Source organism: Aphis gossypii, chromosome 1 (genome assembly GCF_020184175.1).
Source record: "Aphis gossypii isolate Hap1 chromosome 1, ASM2018417v2, whole genome shotgun sequence".
NCBI lineage: Eukaryota > Metazoa > Arthropoda > Insecta > Hemiptera > Aphididae > Aphis > Aphis gossypii.
In genome coordinates, this window is record NC_065530.1 from 58,138,080 (window position 1) to 58,156,310 (window position 18,231).

The window sequence follows — 18,231 nt, forward strand, 5'->3', positions numbered from 1 at the left end:
TGCTATGTTACAGTTGATGTCATAATCAATCGTTATGTAAAAATAAATAATAAGAAAGAAAAATGTATTGGTACAGTTTAAAGCATTTAAGACGTTTGAGGTATGTTTTTTTATTGATAGTCAATCAATTAATTATTTTTTTAACAAAACAATAAAGAAATATAGGTATTTAAGTAATATAAGTATAGTTAATTTCATTATTATTTCATAATACCTCATAGGTTATACAGTTGCTTATAAAATATAACATACGCATGGTTTATAAGAAATAAAATAAAAATATAATGTAGTATAATATAATACATTTATTGACTATAATTATTATATTTTTCTTCATAGAAAAATATAGAAAAGTATATAATATTATGATACTACAATATAATAACATAACAATATTGTTTTATAATAATTACATAAAGTACACTAGTATTTTTGTTAAAACTGGACAAATTTCACTATCTGGATATCCAGTTCATGAAATGAGTAATTTCACTAAATGGATGCGACATATTGTACAACATTAATAACATTAAAATACACAGTCTAATCCATTAATATATAATATAATATATACATATATATATATTATATATTGTAGTCAATTGTATTTTACAAGATATGTAGTACGACCTAAAATACGGAAGTTTTTTACGTAATGTTCTCAAAAAAAAAAAATTTAAAAACGATTAAAATATGATCATTAAAAAAAAAATTAAAATTAAATACCTTTGGTTTATATTATAAACTTATCTCTACTCAAAATTGTTTTTCCTTTAATAATTTTATACTTAACTATACTATTACTATACTTTTCATAATTCTATTTTTAATAAATTTGTTTGTCGTGTTTTCTAATTCTTTTGATTATATAATGTATAATCAAACAATACATTTATAATTTGTAACGTAATGAAAAAAAGGAAATTAGTTTATATTTCAAGTGATTTTATAAAGTAATTTTAGTACCTACTGATGTTTTTCGTATTTGCTAACTTTTTTAAGATATTTTTTTATTTATCATATTAAAGAGTGTTTAAATACAAACAACAATAAAGTCCATAGTTTTTTTATCTTACTTATTGAAGTAAAGTTGACTTGAAAATAGATTAAACGTTACATAATAATAAAAAATAATAATAATATCGTTTTTTTTTATGATATAATATTATGTATGTATCATGTAATAAATAAGTAGAAATAAGAAATATTGAATACATTCATTTTATTTAAAACTAAACAATACACATATGATGTTCATCTAGACAGTTCGTATTCAGGGGGTTATACAAAACTTAATAACATATATATTTTAAGAATCCATGCAGCTACATTAATAAGGTTTATAACTAATAAATTACTTTAATACACATATAGTACATACAATGTATTAAAATTCAATTTTACAGCACAAATTCTAAGTTTAAGTTAAAATTTGTTTCTTTAGAAGTACGGTTAAACACTATCTCAGGATTGAAATGAATGTTTCTATTTTCTATATAAGTACCTATACTAAGCAATTCTAAACCGGTTGAACTATCTTCAAGAGTAACGTTTCGCAAATATTTCTTAATACTTTTTAAAAAAGAAAATGTCCATTCTACAGTTGTAGTTGACACCGATAAGTCACCAAACTTTTAATAAAAATGCTTAAAATACTTAGATAGGCTATGATATGAATTTATTTAACCAATTTCTTTTCTAGAGATTTAATTTAATGAATAGTGAATCCAAATCCAAAAAATAAGAGTACAAATTAAAATTACTAAATATGACATAACTTTGTTATGATAATAAAAAGTACTATGGTATTTATTAAAAGTTCTTTTAATACATTAATAAAATCATCAAAAAATGGAATCACTATAATAGAACTACGGAAATATTTATCAGGACAATCAGTACTACATTTACATGATTTTATATGAATTATTCTTGAAATGTTTAGTTTTTCAAGTTCATCAAAAAATGTTAAAAGAATTTCTCTACTAACATGTATCACACATCGATGTCAATTTAATACTTGGAAAAATTTTACTTTTTAATAAATTTATCTTCATCAGATTTAATTGTGTATCTGTTATACTATATAATCAATATTACATTAATGAGCTACAGCTAAATACAATGAAATCAGCACTGCAATCAAAATTGAATTAATCAGATTTGGGGATAATATCAGTAAGCAAGCGTATATAATTATGAACTTTAATGATAGCTTGCATCATATACTAAAAATTATATTATACATAAAAAGAATCGATTAATATATTTTATGATTGATAGTCCACCCAAGTAATCTAGTATAACAATACTGAATTCAAGGTCGATAAATGATAATAATAAACATAAAAGTTATAAAAAATCAAGTACTAAAATGCCAAAATTAATGTGACTCTGAAAAACTGTAGAACAATACACTGTGTAGTTAAAATATTTTAAACTAAAGATGGCAAAAATGTTCAAGTTTTTAATAATAAATTTGATCGTTTCTTTAAATTTAGCAAATTCAGAGGAATATAAACCTTTGTTTTTACCACATTTTTTACCAGTTGTAAGTATCTATCTAAATATATGTTTTTAAATATATCATTTCTCTTATTTGTTTCATTGACAAAAATCATATTTCTTAAAAAGATTGTTTTTAAATATTATAGGTTGATAAACATTAAAATAATGTTGTATTTTATTCAGGGTGAATACCGAACAAAGTACTTAGGATTAACGCGTTGTAGTTCTATCCAATCACTTGATAAAATTATCTTTAATTTGTACCTAAGCAAAACATCTATAAATACCACGGAAGTCAAAGGAAATATAACAAATTGCATTGCTATTGATGATTCTCTTAATGTAAGTAATTTCTTAATGAAGCGATACATACATTTTACTATAGTATACATGTATTTTTTGTATATATTTATAAGATGTTAAAACACTGTTTTGATTTTTAATTTTAAGATTTCTATTTGAATAACAAATTAGATCTAGTTTGTACTTTAAATAGATTAACATTAGAGATTCGCAGTATTTTTTTCTTTTTTTTTTAAGAAAACAAAAAAGTAAATCTAATGCAACTTTTTATTAAATTTATTATTCATAATATTATGTTGGGCTAGTCAGTAGTTTTAAGTTCAGGATATGCAATGTAACTGTTTATCGAAACGTAAAATATTTGTTCATGAAACAGAATAAATGTAGACTGTGTATTTTGTATTGCGTGAAAGAAATTTCATTCCAGTAATAAAGTTTAATGATACAAATTCGAACATTCCCATGTTGAACAATAATTATACAAACACAATATTATACTTCGTACTTTTCCTATCACAAACAATAATGATTAGCCTTTTAATTGGTACCCATGTAAATAAATAAACCTTAATATCAGGAGATATAACCAGTAATATGTTATATAGCTTTCTGTAACAGGTATTCATAATCTTATGTTTTTTTTATAAATGTCGAAAATACCTTTTGTACACGGATGAAAAGCTTGAAAATTGAATACAAGATTCCATATAAATACTCTTTATGGCTATGTGAAAAAATTAATAATTAAATGTTGAATTTCTATATTAAAAGTATGACAATTTATTAAAAAAATGTTTATAAATAATTTATACTGAAACTAAATATGATTTAATACTTATTTATTAAGAAGTACATTTTTTTTTGATACACATTTTATTTAAAACTTGGATATAATTTTAAAAATAAATGACGAAACTCTTAGTTATTTTATTGTTATTTAAAAATGTTATTCCTGAGAACTTATAACTTTAGATTAAATAACTATTTTTTATAAATAAAATGGTCAATGAAATTTTAAAATGCAATGTAAGTGACAAAAATAAATTCCACCATTACTGAAGAGTTTAAAGAAACTCTATTATTAATCTGTATACACTATACAATGATATAATGCAAAACCAATATAATATTATAGAATTAATAAATTTTAAAATTATTAATTTAATACATAGGTATATTATAAAAAATCTATTTCAAATACTCATTTGACACTTCCTTGCCATTTTATAAGGTATTAAAGTCAAATGTTTTCTCATTGACGCAAGTTTATTTTTATATAATTTAATATAAGATTTATTATAAAAAAATATAAATTTAAAATTTATTTCATGCAAATAATCTAAAAACGATATACGTTTAATTCTGAATTTGATAAATTTAGAAAAAATGTGTTATTTGATATTTTAATTTTAGTCAAAATATTTTCTTTCTCTTTAGTTAGAAGTTAATATGGCAGGAAAGGATTCCATTGGTGGTTGGAAAGATAATGCAATGGTATTTCAGAAACTCAAGGCTTGCTCATCACTCAAACAATTGTTGGGTGCAGTTTGGACTCAAATAATGGACAGCGTAGGAATCTACAATGCAACTTGTCCTATACCCATGGTATTAAAGTGTATTATAAAAACTGAAGCATATAATTTAATCATTAATTCTATAACATTTTATTTTCTAATATTGAAATACAGTGTACTTGTTAAAACAGAGCCAATGAAAATGACGTATTGTGACTTAAAATGAGATTTTTTTTTTGAACTTTCTTTGAATAATAGTTCTCAATTAAAATGTACCTACAATTATACTTTACCAAATGCTAATTTCACTTTATTTTTATTAGTAATCTTTATTCTAATATTATTTATTAAACAAAACAATACATTTATGTTATATAATGTAATTTAGAATAACATATGATATTTGTTTTCAGGGTTTTTATAAATTATCTGGACTAGATACTGCTGTTTTCGCTTCAGCCAATTTTTCAAAGAAATATTTTTACGGATCATACAAATTTCGTTTTTCTTTTACAAAAAACAATGAAGTCTATGGATGTTTTGTTATAGTTGTGGAGTTAAGAAGACCATGGGAAACTGATTAAACATTAAATTATAATTAATTATTAAATGATAATAGCATATTCATATTTTAATATTATCCATATTTACTACACTCATGAGTGACCATATAATAATTTATTAAATTATTATTATTACTTGATATCAATAATAAAAAGAAAAAATTAACTTAAAACGTTTTAATACAAAATATATAGGTACCTATATGTTAGTATGTGTAATGTGTATAAATCATCATTTCAATGCAATGTAATTATTTATAAATACTTTATGTTTAATTAACCATTAGAGAAAAACTTTTAAAAAAATTATTTTTCTACAACATATTCTAACGCCAACGTCTACTTAGATGCTTGAAACAGTGACTCTCTGACGCCAACGCTCTCGGCCAATATATATTAAATCTGTATCTTCAGTTCAGTTTAAAAATATGTGCCAGTGTGTTATTATATTACAAAAAAAATATAGGAAGTGACAATTATTTGAAACAAATACAGGTCAACAAAACGTAAGTAACACAATAATATAAGTGTCTATAGGTACACCCGGCCGTGCATAGGCCCGGCACTTAGTATGATAAGTTTGCGAACTTGTGGAACTATTATACTATCGGTAACTACTGTGGGAACTTATATGGTCTTAGTTTATTTTGTTTTCCGAGCATGCGAGGCACGCGCGGTTCATAGTAAATAACGTGTATCTACAGCGTGACAAATTTTCTTTTATGATTAACAAGATTTTTTAAAAATAAATAAATAAATACAGAAATTGCAAATAAATATATCAATATAGTTATTTTTTTTTTTTTTTTTATTAATGATAAGGCTTCAACATTAAAGTCATTAGCCGGAAAACATGTTTACAAGTTATTTACAATCATCTTAATATTAATATTTAAATAAAGGAAGTACAGTATAATACAGGTATATGGTGTTAATGGTATAGGTAACAATAATATATAATTATTTAAATTCTATTATAGAGATTATTTATTTTAAGGAATGTTATTAGGTGGTTAAAATTATCTATACTTAAAATATCTCTTAATGTTAAGTGTGGAAAGATTTTTCTTTGTTCAGATAGATTAGAGCATTCCAGGAGTAGGTGTGCTGTGGAAATCGGTGCGTTGTTGCATAGTTCGCAGTTTGGTCTCGGCTCTCTTCTCATTAGGTGTACGTGTGAGATGTTAGTGTGTCCAATTTTCATCCGTGTCCATATTACTTGTTGTCTTCTCGTACTTGAGGGAGGATTCGGGTTAGATGACAGAAAAGGTTTTATTTGATGTAGTTTGTTGTTCAGTTCCTGGTCCCAGAGTCGTTGGTGAATCTTTTTGCTATTTATTAAGGAGTTTCGGGCGGTGTCCTTGAAAGACGAAAGGTCTAATTTGGGGATATTGATGTTGGTGGAGGCGGCTTCTTTAGCTGCTACATCAGCTTTTTCATTTCCTGGTATGTTTTTGTGGGCAGGAATCCACATGAAGGTTACCGAACGGGAGGCAAGGGAAGAGGCTCTTTCTTGTATGTTTTTTATTATTTCATTTGATGTCCCTTGGTTTTGTATAGCTAGAATAGAACTAAGGGAGTCGCTGGCTATTAAGAAAGATTTTGTATTTTTCCAATTTTGTTCAGTTAGTTCTATGGCTTTCAGGATCGCTAGTGCCTCGATGGTGAAAATAGAATTAATCTCCAGTGAAGAGAACTTAAAGGTTTCTTCATCTGTGATTATAGCTAGTCCTGTTTTGACGTTAGATTTTGATCCATCGGTGTATATAATTTTATGATTACAGAAATTCTTAAGTATAATGTCATTAAAATGTTTAGGGATTTCGGACGGCTCTATGTTTTGGATTTCTTGGATCATTGAGGTATTGATGTTAGGTTCATTTTCCAAGGGGGGAATATGTAGGGCGTAGGGGAGAGCAGTTTAGGCAGTGGTGTATTTGTTGTGTCAAGCCATTTTTTAATTCGTGTAGATATTGGTTGATTTTTTTTTAAGTGTAATGAAGGAGGTGAAGTGTTGAAAAGGTATGGTGATATAGCATTGTTCTTGTCGGCTAGTCTTTTAAGTGCAAATTTATAGGTGAGCATGTTTCGTCTTATTTCGAGTGGAGGAGTATTTGCTTCACATAGAATGCTAGGTATGGGGCTGGTTTTAAATGCGCCAATACTCAGTCGAATTCCTTGGTTGTGACTTGTGGATTGGATCTAATGATTTTAAGATTGCTTCAGGGGCTGCTCCGTAAATTATGGAACCGTAATCTATGACGGATAGTACTAGACTTTTATATGTTCTCATTATGATGATGCTATTAGCACCCCATGCTCGATTGGAAATGGCCCTGATTACATTTAATCTTGATTTGGTCTTAGTTTTTAAAAATTGTATGTGTTTGGACCAGTTTAGTTGATTGTTTAGGTTTAAACCTAACATTTTTAAGTCATTTGTGGGCGGAATTAGAATATTGTTCATGTAAATATGAGGTGGGGTTATATTTGTTTTGTATGAAAAAAGGATACTTTTGGATTTTGCTGGGCCAAATTTGAATCCCGTAGATTTTTCCCATTTGCTGATTTCATTTATGGCGTTTTGCATGATTGTTTTAGATGTGTTTACATTTCTTCCGTTGCAGTAAATAGTACTATCGTCGGCAAACATAATGGTTTTGAGTGGTGGTGGTATTATACTTGGAAGTTCGTTAATAGCTATTATAAAGAGGGTGACACATAAACTTGATCCTTGGGGAATGCCGTTTTGGAGATTGTGATTACTGGAGTGGGTTTCGTTTAATTTCACAGAGAAGGTTCTTTTTGATAGAAAATTTGAGATATAGGCGAGTGTATTGCCATTAATATTATTTTTTTGGAGTATATCTAGTATTCTATGGCGCCAAACCATATCGTAGGCTTTTTCAATGTCAAGTGAAGTTAAAAGTACGTGTTGTTTGATGTTGAAGGCTGAGTATATGTCTTCTGTTAGTATAGTTAGAGCATCTATGGTGGACTTATTTCTTTGGAAACCAAATTGTTGGTTGCTGATAAAATTTGTATGTTTTAAAGTCCAATATAATCTTTTGCTAACAATTTTTTCCAGCAATTTGCTTAGGGTGCATATTAGAGATATTGGCCGGTAAGATGTAACTTCGTGTCGATCTTTGTTAGGTTTAAGTATTGGTATAATAATGGCTCTTTTCCAAGAAGTAGGGAAAGTCCTCTTCTCCCATATTAAGTTGAAGATTTTTAGTAGTATAGAGATGGCACTGATAGGAAGATGTTTAATAAATATGTATGGTATTTCATCATGGCCTGTGCTGTTTTTTGAATTGCATTTATAAAGTGCATCATAGAGTTCCTGTACATTGATAGGTGTGTTTATTGGATAGTTTTCATCCATTGAAAATGTAATTGGATTATCTGTTTCATTTTTTGATTTTGAGTTTCTAAATTCGGGGGAATAATTTTCATCACTGCTGTTTTTTTCAAAGATTTCAGCAAGGGCTTCAGCTTTTTCTAAGGAGGAGTGGTAGGTTTTGTCTCCTATTGTCAGTGTTTGAGGGGTTTCATTGAATTGTATGCCTTCTATTAATCGTATTTTTTTCCATGCTTCTTTAATTGGTGTATTGGGGGTTAGATCATTTATAAGTTTTTTCCAAGATTCAATTTTTTGATGTTTTATAATTCTTCTTGATAGGGCTTTGGCTTTTTTTAAATTTATGTGGTCAGGGATTGTTTTAGTTTTTTTATATCTGTTGAGTGCTTTTTTGTAGTTTTTTATAGCATTATTACATTCTTTGGACAACCAAGGGACGGGAGTTTTTTTGGGGTGTGTTATTGTTTTTCCAATGGATTTATGGGCTGCTTCAGTTATGATTGAAGTGAATTGTTTTACAATTATATCAATGTCATCTGTATTTAATTCGTTGTTAAGAATTTGGTTTTCTGACATAGTTTTGTCTACTATGTCTGAAAATAGCGTCCAATTTGGATTTCTTAGGTTCCATTTGTTTGTGTTGTAGGGGGTCTGCGGACTGTTTCTATGGTGTATATTAATTAATATTGGCCAATGATCGCTATTAAAATAGTCGGTTTTGACTTCCCATGAGAGGTATGGGGAAATTGACGGAGAGGCTAAGGAAAGGTCGATCGCTGAAAAGGATCCTTTGGATGAATTATGACGAGTAAAGGTTCCATTGTTGAGGAGTGTAATGTTTTCGTCATCTATGATTTTTTCAATAATTTTTCCTCTAGGATCGGTGTGATTGCATCCCCACTTTGTATTTCTACTGTTAAAATCGCCGACCATTATATAAGGTGAGGGTAGTTGCTTTATTATATTAATAATTTGTTGGTAAGAAAAAACCATACTATCAGGTAAATTTATATTGCATATGGTTATTTCATGGTGTAGCTGTATTCTTGTTGCAATTACTTCAAGTTCTGAGATGATCGGTATTGGTGATGATTTTATATTATTTTTAACTAGGATAGCTACTCCCCCACTGGCGCGGTTTGGGTTTGTTTGTCTTTCCTTGAAATATCCTTGGTAGTTCTTCACTGTTGCATTATGGTTAGGTTTTAAATTTGTTTCTTGGAGACAAATAATACTAGGTTTTAAATTATTTACTAAGAGTTTTAGGTCAATTATTTTTTTGTAAAAACCATTTAGGTTCCATTGTATAAGTGAATTCATTTTTCAAGTTTGATATGTTATATACTTTATGTTAGTTTATCGAAAATATTAGGACGATTGGAGGTGGGTTTTTAAAATTTTTAGTAGTTTTCCTAGGCGAGTCTTTAGGCTGCGGTTTGTTATATATGCCGTGTTTACTATTTCGATTATAGAGATTGAATTTTGTATGTCACAGTATTGTAGGACTGTTTCAATTATATTGTTGTTCTCTTGTGCATTTTCAATCATATCTTTGAATTGAATAAATGAGATTGCACGTGTTTTTCTTTCAAAAAATTTTTCTGCAGGTTTTAAGCTTAGATTCAGGTTAGCGATGAAATGTTCAAGAGAAGGGGTTCTCTTTCGTTTTTTTTGTTGTTTTTTTGTTGATTTTGTTATCCAATCTGAATTATCGTTTTCGTTTATATCTTGTGAGGTGTGATCCATTGAGAATTCGTTTGAGGTTTCATTATTCGGGGAAGTAGGGGGGGAGAAAGGGTTGATGTAGAAGGCGCCGGTCTTTTTATTCCTATGGGAGGTGTAATGTTTAATTCAATATTGTTAATATCTTCGTTTGATTCGGTGTTGGGTTCGTTGTCTAATGTCATGTTCTCATTTATTTTTGTTTCGGGTGTAGAGCTATTGTGCGTTTCATTTAGTACTAAATGTGTTTTCAGATTAGGGCATTGGTTTGAAATGTGTCCTTTTAATTTACAGTGGAAACATGTTACTGTGTCGTCGTTTATAAATATTCTATATGCAATGTCTTCGTGGTTAATTATAATCGATGTAGGTTTGTTTTCAAAATCATCTGGTTTGACAAAAATTTGTCTTTTGAAACTCATTATATGTGTAAAACCTTCTATATTAAATCCGGCTCTTAGTTTAATAATCGGCGATACTAAAGTAAAACCGGCATAGTTTTGTAACGGTGTAGCCGTCACCATATAAAAAGGTCCTTTTCAGGACCACCAATCACAACACAGCATATATAAAAACAATACCATCTGAGAGACTTAACGGTGAATTTAAAACTTTTAGATTCATCACAGAGTCTCACCAAGTACGGCGATGGATAGGGGACACAGTGAAGAAAATAACAACATCCCATACAGATCTATAAGTTCAAAATTGACTCCATAATGAGGAAATCCGTACCGACAGTAAGCACAAACACGCACGGCGGCATACTGGTGGTTTACTAGTCGGTACGGATCACAGCATATATACCGGGCACTTTTCAAAACAAGTCAGTATTCAGTCATTATCACCATCGTCAACATATTTGTCAACACAACGACGAACGACGAACATAATACTGATTTCTACGAATTCCACTCCGGACTAAGCAGCGAAGACACTCGTGAAACGAGGCGGCAACCGACGAACACGGTGATAAATCCACCAGTTACGTTTGAGTGTTGAGGCGGCCGTCGACGAATATAATAAACCTTTCACTTGGCGTGCAATACCAGCGGCTCTTACACGCGGTTTTGCACGCACGGTCGATCTACCATCGCGACTGATGAAAAACGGTTCTTTTTAGGATCATTAGTTCAATCCCACTACAGTGAGCCTACTCAGGTTTCACTGTAGAAACGCATATCTGTACACGACTTGCTTAAGACCGTGGAAAACTGTGCATAACCCGTTTTCCATCTATATTGTATAAATTTAGATATTAGTTTCCATAATTGTTATATTCTGTATGTCGCGCCTCTAAAGGCCCTGACATCACCCGTTGCGGCTCGCTTGCTCAAGCTAGCCCCGCGGTTCGGAACAAATTATATACCATCAGATACAAATGTTTTTATAGTTTTTTTCATTATAATATTAATATTGCCAATAAATTTACGTGATACCAAAAATCGGAGTTTTTAATACTTCAATATGACAAGTCATTGAATATCATTGCACTGTGTCAGTTTAAACTCGATTCGATAATAGAATTAGGAATTGTTGGGCACACATTAGATAATATTAATTTTTTTGCTGGGTTAATTAAACGGCGAATATTGATAATCTGGTTATTGACGGTAATGTTTTGGTGGTTGTCAAGAAGGTTGTCGATTGTATTTTTGTTTGAGAGATAAACACAGAAACGACCATTAGATACTCGTGAAGCATACGTAATGTCTTTCGGTGAAATTAATTTGGAAAGAGCGATAAGATATTCAATTTGTGGTATATTTTCGATAGTGTTAAATACTATGGCTAATTCTCTTTTTGGCAGTTGTTCGGAGGCTACTTTTGATGCAAAGCTTGGAGTATTTGTACTTTGTGTAAGTATGTGTTGAGTGTTGGTTGACGGTTTATTAAGAACGGTCATATTTTTTTTGTCGGGAGATTGAATACGGTTTGGTTCAGACATAATATGTAGTTCGCTTTTGTACGGATGTACGATTATCGGGGTAATTATGTTTTAATATATATCGTAATATGATAAAGCATTGTATTACCTGAGTAGACGTCGGCGTAGAATTGCGTAATGAATGTGCAACGGTTAGATAAGGGAATGACACTTGGAAGCACGTCTAATCGGTACGCTTGCACACGTAAAAGTGAATATAGTTATTTGTTGCATCAATAATCAAAATTAAAGAGAGGGGTGGGTAGAGAGAATGAGATCCTGGCACGTTAATAATTAATTATGCCAAAACTGCGCACGAAAGGGACTTAATTCCATAAACCCGTGTCCCGTGACACGTTCACTTTTTTTGTTTATTTAATTTTCTGTACAGTATACACAATAAGTAATCAAAAAGAAAGTTAGAATTTCTACTTTAAAAATTAGAAAAGAAAACTAAAAATACGGAAAAATCGGAAAATCTGCTGATTTTCATAAGATATTTGTTCATGAAACATGAAGAGTTTTTCTATACAAAAAAACAATTAGGTGTATGGGTGTTTTATTTTACTTATTAAAGTAAAGTTACCTTTGGAAGTAGGTTAAACATTAAATTACAATAAAAACTAATAGTATTATTTAATATTAGTATTTTGTTATGGTTTTTTATTTTTATATCGTGTAATAAATGGGGAACAGAAGTACATTCAGGGCCCTATCTAGAGATTTTATAGAAATCATAAGCTTAGACACTGTTTCGATTGTGTTTTATCGGTATCTGAAGAAATCTTTGTATCGATAACCATAGATATGAAGTATAATGTCACATCTGCGTTTTTTCACGAAATCAAATATCATTGAAAAATTAAATAAGTGTGGAATCAAAATATTGTCACTTCAAGTATGACCATCAATAACCAACTTAAAACATAGCATCAATTTTTAATATTATGCTTGTATCAAATTAATTTGATCATTTTCAGATTTGTAAATAATATCAGTAAACAATCGTATAAAATAATGAATGTTAATGGTATCTTGCATAATAAACCCAAAAGAAATATATATAATGTGTATAAAAACACAATAAAAATATATAATGGATTATCTGTCCAAGTTATCTAGTATAACAATATGAAAGCAAGGTTAATAAATAATTATTAACAAATATAAAAATTATAAAATATCTGATACTGTAACACCAACAACAATGTGACTCTGGAAAACAGTAGAACAACACACTGTGCCATTAGTTGAATAGTTAAAATATTTTAAACCAAAATTGCAAAAATGTTCAAGTTTTTACTAATCAACTTTATCGTTTCTTTAATTTTTGTGAATTCAGAAATATATAAGCCTTTGCTTTTACCACAATTACCGTTTGTAAGTACCTACCTAAGTATGTGTTTTTAAATACCTACATAAATTATATCATTTTTTTTCATTACAACCATAGTATTTTTTAAAAATAATGTTTTTAATATTGTATGATAATCATTAAAACGATTTTATATTTTTCTTCAGGGTGAATATCGAATAAATTACTTAGGACTAACGCGTTGTACTGCTATGCCATTGCTAGTCGACAAAATTTTATTTAATTTTTACCTAAGCAAAAAGTCTGCTAATACCACAGAAATCAGAGGAAATTTAACAAATTTTGTCCAATTTGATGATTCTCTTAATGTAAGCACATATTAATTATTTAAATTTCTGAGTGTAGCAATAGATAAATTTTACAATGATGTTTGTTTTTTTTTTGTGTGTGTATATATTTATAAGCAGATGAAAAAATGATTTGATTTTTACTTTAAGATTTTATTTTGAATAACTTCATTATGGCCTGTCATTTTATTATTCAATCCTAAATGTAAGTTTATTTTTATATAATTTAATATAAAAATTATTATAAATTTAAAATTTATTTCACACAAATATCTAAATATCATAACATATTTCACTAGAAATATTTCAAAATTGTAAATTTTACTCTTCTTGAAACATTTCAATGAAATATTGAAAAAAAAATTTTCTTCTTTTAATCATGTTCAATTGTAGGTAGTTGATTAGAAATAATAATGTGATTATACCAAGGCTTACGAACTACTATAATATTTTAATGGTTATAAATTAATCTTTTTAACTGTATAACTTCTTAAAATATGGCGTATTGCCGTATTGGTATTCATTTATCATTTTATTTGTTATGTTTTTTTGAGGTAAATTATGGCAATTGTTATCATATATCTGTAAAATATCTATTACATTATATGTAAATGTATTAAATATTTTCTATATTTTATACAATAAACCAACTTATAAAAATGTTCACTTGCAAGTTGATGAAACTATAAACTTTAAAATATAATATTTATTTATTTTTCCGTTAAAATTAAATATTTTATGAAATGTTCATGGAATTTTAAAACCTTAATATACGTTAAATTCTGAATTCGTTAAATTTTGTCAAATTATTGCGCTATTTGATTTTATTTTTGTTAATACAGTTTATTTCTTTATAGTTAGAATTAAATATGGCGGTAAAAGACTCAATTGGTGGTTGGAAGGATAATGCATTTGTATTTAAGCAACCTAAAGCTTGCACGTCTCTCAAAAAATTGTTTGGTGAAGCTTGGACCCATGTAATGGAAGGTGTAGGAGTCTATAATGCAACATGCCCTATTCCCGTGGTAAAAAAATATATACATAAATACCATTATAAATCTTAAATAAATAGTCTAATAATTGAAGTCTAAACTTTTAATTTAAAATTAATAATTATTAATTACCTATATCATACTGTAGTATATTTTTTAAAACGGTAATTTGCAAATGTATTATTACTTATAATAAGGAAGTTACTTCGTAAAATTTCCATAAAAAGTACTTATCAATGTTTGGAAAGATATACCTATTATAATATTAATGTGTACTTTTTAAAAAGAATATAAATTAAAAAATAGTAATAATAATTTTATTGAACAATAGTTTTCAGTTAAAATGTACAATATTATAACCACACCGAATTTAAATATTATTATATTTTTCCAATTTTATGTTTGATATTAATAATCAATTTTGAAGTTGTTTATTAAATGAAACATTATATGTATGATTTTAGATTTATAACACAATGAAAAATAATACATCGTTTATATTTTCAGGGTCTTTATAAGTTATCTGGAATAGATACTGCAGTTTTCTCATTAGTCAATTTTCCCAAGACATATTTTTATGGAGTATACAAATTTCGTTTCTTTTTTACAAAAAACAATGAAGTCTATGGCTGTACTATTTTAGTTATAGAATTAAAGAGGCCATGGGAAAACAATTAAACATATAATTATTGTTAAACGATAATAACATGTTTTAATATAATACATATATTTTATAAACTTGAGTGATATTGTAATTTTATTTTTCTTATCTTATTAATAGTAATTAACAATATTTATTTTTATTACGACACATGATTACTATGCATGTCTTCTCTGTGTTTTTTTCGCGAAATCAAATGTTACTGAAAATTTAAATTCATGTAAAAAAAAATATTGTCGCTTCAAGTATGACCATCGTTACCAGTATAAAAAACGACGTTTTAATATTATATGGTTGTATCAGATTAAATTAATCATTTTTAGATTCGGGAATAATATTATTATACAAGCATAATATTATATAATAATGAATGTTAATGATAGCTTGTATCATATACCAAAAAAATATATTGTGTATAAAAAGAACCAATGACCATAATTTATTATATAATTAATAATCTTTCCAAGGCATCTAGTATAACAATACTGAATTCAAGGTCAATAAATAATAATGACTGATTGTGTAGTTAAAATATTTTAAACCAAAGATGGCAAAAATGTTTAAGTTTTTAATAATCAAACTGAACATTTCTTTAAATTTTAGTAAATTCAGAAATATGTAAACTTTTGTTTTTACTAAATTTGCCGTTTGTAAGTATCTGCGAAATTACTGTTTTTAAATATTATATAAATCTCTTATTTGTTTCATTGGCAACCATCATATTTTTATAAAAAAATATTTTTAAATATTATATGATACTCATTAAAACGATTTTATAATTTTCTTCAGGGTGAATATTGAGTAAGTTACTTAGGTCTAACGCGTTGTGTTTCTATTCCGTCAAATGATAAATTTATATTTAATTTGTACCTTAGCAAAAAGTTTGCTAATACCACAGAAATCATAGGAAATTTAACTAATTACGTCCAATTTGATGATTCTCTTACTGTAAGTATATTTTATTTTATTTTCTGAGTAGAGTGTTAAATATATATTTTACTATGATATTTGTTTTTTTTTTGTATATATTTATAAGAGGTTGAAAAACTGTTTTAATTTTAACTCAGAAATTTTTATTTAAATAACAAATTAGATCTAGTTTGTACTTTAAATAAATCAAAACTAATGATTCGTAGTAGGTACTAAAAAAAAAAAAAATTATTAATAATAAAGAAATTCGTAAATTTAAAGAAAACCAATACCCAAATAAATAGAATTGTTTTATTGGTGTAAGCCAAACAACAATTACTATAGATAGCTGAAATCCTAAACAAGTATTTTAGTTGACGTTTTTTACACATGGCGTAATTTAAATAACATTTTGACTTTATTTGTGCTGTTTAAAATTAATTAAAATTGAAAATAAATTATAAGATTAAACAAAACTTTTTTTATGGCTATATAAAATTAATTAAATATAAAATGTTGAATTTCTATAGTAAATGTATGACAATTTATTACAAAGTTGCTTGTAAGTAATTCAAACTGAAACTAAATATTATTAATAAATAAGTACATTTTTATGTGCATATATTTAATTCAAAATTTATATTCAATTAGAAATACAAATGATGAAAATTGATTTTATTTATTTTATTGTTATTAAAAAATGTTATTCATGAGAATATTAAATTATATTATATAATGTAATATAAGATTTGTTATAAAAAATTATAATTTTAAAATTTACTTCACGCAAATTATCTAAATACGATATAGATACATTTATAGTTCCAAATTTGATAAATTATGGAAAAATGTGTTTTTAATTGATAGGTATTTTGATTTTAGTCAAAACATTTTTTTTTGACTCAAGTAATGGACGGCGGAGGTGCCTACAATGCAATTTGTCCTCTACCCAGGGTATAAAAGTGTTTTATAAAAACTGAAACATATAATTAAGTCTTTCTTCTTATAACATATTATTTTCTAATATTGTAATAAGGTACACTTGTTAAAATAGAACCTATGTAAATAACGTATTGTGACTTATAATGAGATGTTTTTTTTTATTTTATGTAAGATTTCCTTAAAAACTAATAGTTCACGTGTGAACATTGAATGTAAACTTTTTAAGCATAATATAAATTAGAAGGTAGTTAATTAAAAAAAAAAACTCTACAAAAAATTGCTTTTATTATAAAACATTCCTCGAAGAAAAGTAAAGTTCTCAATTACAGTTATACTTTAACAAATTTTTATTTCACTATATTTTTTCCAATTTTATGTTTAATATTAGCAATCTTTATTCTAATATTATTTATTGAATAAAACAATGTATTTATGATTTATAATGTAATGAAGAATAAAATATGATTTAAATTTGTTCAGGGTTTTTATAAAGCATCTGGACTAGATACCGCTGTTTTCTCTTAAGCCAATTTTCCAAAGACATTTTTTTATGGATCATACAAATTCCATTTTTTTTTTATAAAAAACCAACAAAGTCTATGGCTGTTTTACTCTAGTGTTAGAGTTAAAGAGACCATGGGAAGCTAATTAAACATTAAATATAATTAATTATTAAATGACAATAACATATCCGTATTTTAATATTATCCATTTTTACACACATGAATGACATTGTAATTTCTGTGGTGTTTAATTGTCTATATTGTTATTACAACACTCTCCTACTACTCGACACCTATGTACAGCGGAGCGGTACCTACTTACCTACTTTTAAATAAAATACAATATCTTCGTGTCAGTTATTAGTTAAATAGTTAAGATATTATTAAGAAAAGATTATATACTATTAAATATACTAATAATACATTTGAGATTTAATGATCCTTCTAATGTATACTTATTTAATTGTTTTTGATTATACAAAGATATATTTATTTATTTTTATTTTTGTTTATTTAATCCTGTATAAAGTATATTAGGTACACGATAAATAATTGAAAAAATAGTTAGAATTTTTCCTTTAAAAGTTGAAAATTATTAGTACTTTGGAGAGATCTAAATTAAAAATTCCAACCTGACCCCAAGTACTTGCAATCAAAATGG

The 18,231-nt window shown here is 27.1% G+C and overlaps 2 protein-coding genes across 2 annotated transcripts; both read left to right on the plus strand.

Annotated features, from left to right (window-relative positions):
• The first annotated feature begins 2,218 nt into the window (after nucleotides 1-2,218).
• On the plus strand, nucleotides 2,219-5,037 carry LOC114128785 (uncharacterized). The gene is made up of 4 exons (XM_027993369.2): nucleotides 2,219-2,551; nucleotides 2,692-2,850; nucleotides 4,249-4,416; nucleotides 4,739-5,037. The coding sequence occupies exons 1-4, from the start codon at nucleotides 2,447-2,449 to the stop codon at nucleotides 4,907-4,909; spliced, it is 603 nt and encodes a 200-aa protein (XP_027849170.2). The 5' UTR covers nucleotides 2,219-2,446; the 3' UTR covers nucleotides 4,910-5,037.
• Nucleotides 5,038-13,031: 7,994 nt separating this feature from the next.
• Nucleotides 13,032-15,509, plus strand: LOC114128780 (uncharacterized). The gene is made up of 4 exons (XM_050197304.1): nucleotides 13,032-13,281; nucleotides 13,423-13,584; nucleotides 14,421-14,588; nucleotides 15,063-15,509. The coding sequence occupies exons 1-4, from the start codon at nucleotides 13,189-13,191 to the stop codon at nucleotides 15,231-15,233; spliced, it is 594 nt and encodes a 197-aa protein (XP_050053261.1). The 5' UTR covers nucleotides 13,032-13,188; the 3' UTR covers nucleotides 15,234-15,509.
• Nucleotides 15,510-18,231: the final 2,722 nt, after the last annotated feature.

Bases quoted from the DNA above. Each gene is read 5' to 3' on its own strand.
- LOC114128785 (XM_027993369.2), top strand. From the start codon at position 2,447: ATGGCAAAAATGTTCAAGTTTTTAATAATAAATTTGATCGTTTCTTTA. The intron at 2,552-2,691 runs GTAAGTATCTAT...TATTTTATTCAG, and splicing joins TACCACATTTTTTACCAGTT to GGTGAATACCGAACAAAGTA. The intron at 4,417-4,738 runs GTATTAAAGTGT...ATTTGTTTTCAG, and splicing joins CAACTTGTCCTATACCCATG to GGTTTTTATAAATTATCTGG.
- LOC114128780 (XM_050197304.1), top strand. From the start codon at position 13,189: ATGTTCAAGTTTTTACTAATCAACTTTATCGTTTCTTTAATTTTTGTG. The intron at 13,585-14,420 runs GTAAGCACATAT...ATTTCTTTATAG, and splicing joins AATTTGATGATTCTCTTAAT to TTAGAATTAAATATGGCGGT. The intron at 14,589-15,062 runs GTAAAAAAATAT...TTATATTTTCAG, and splicing joins CAACATGCCCTATTCCCGTG to GGTCTTTATAAGTTATCTGG.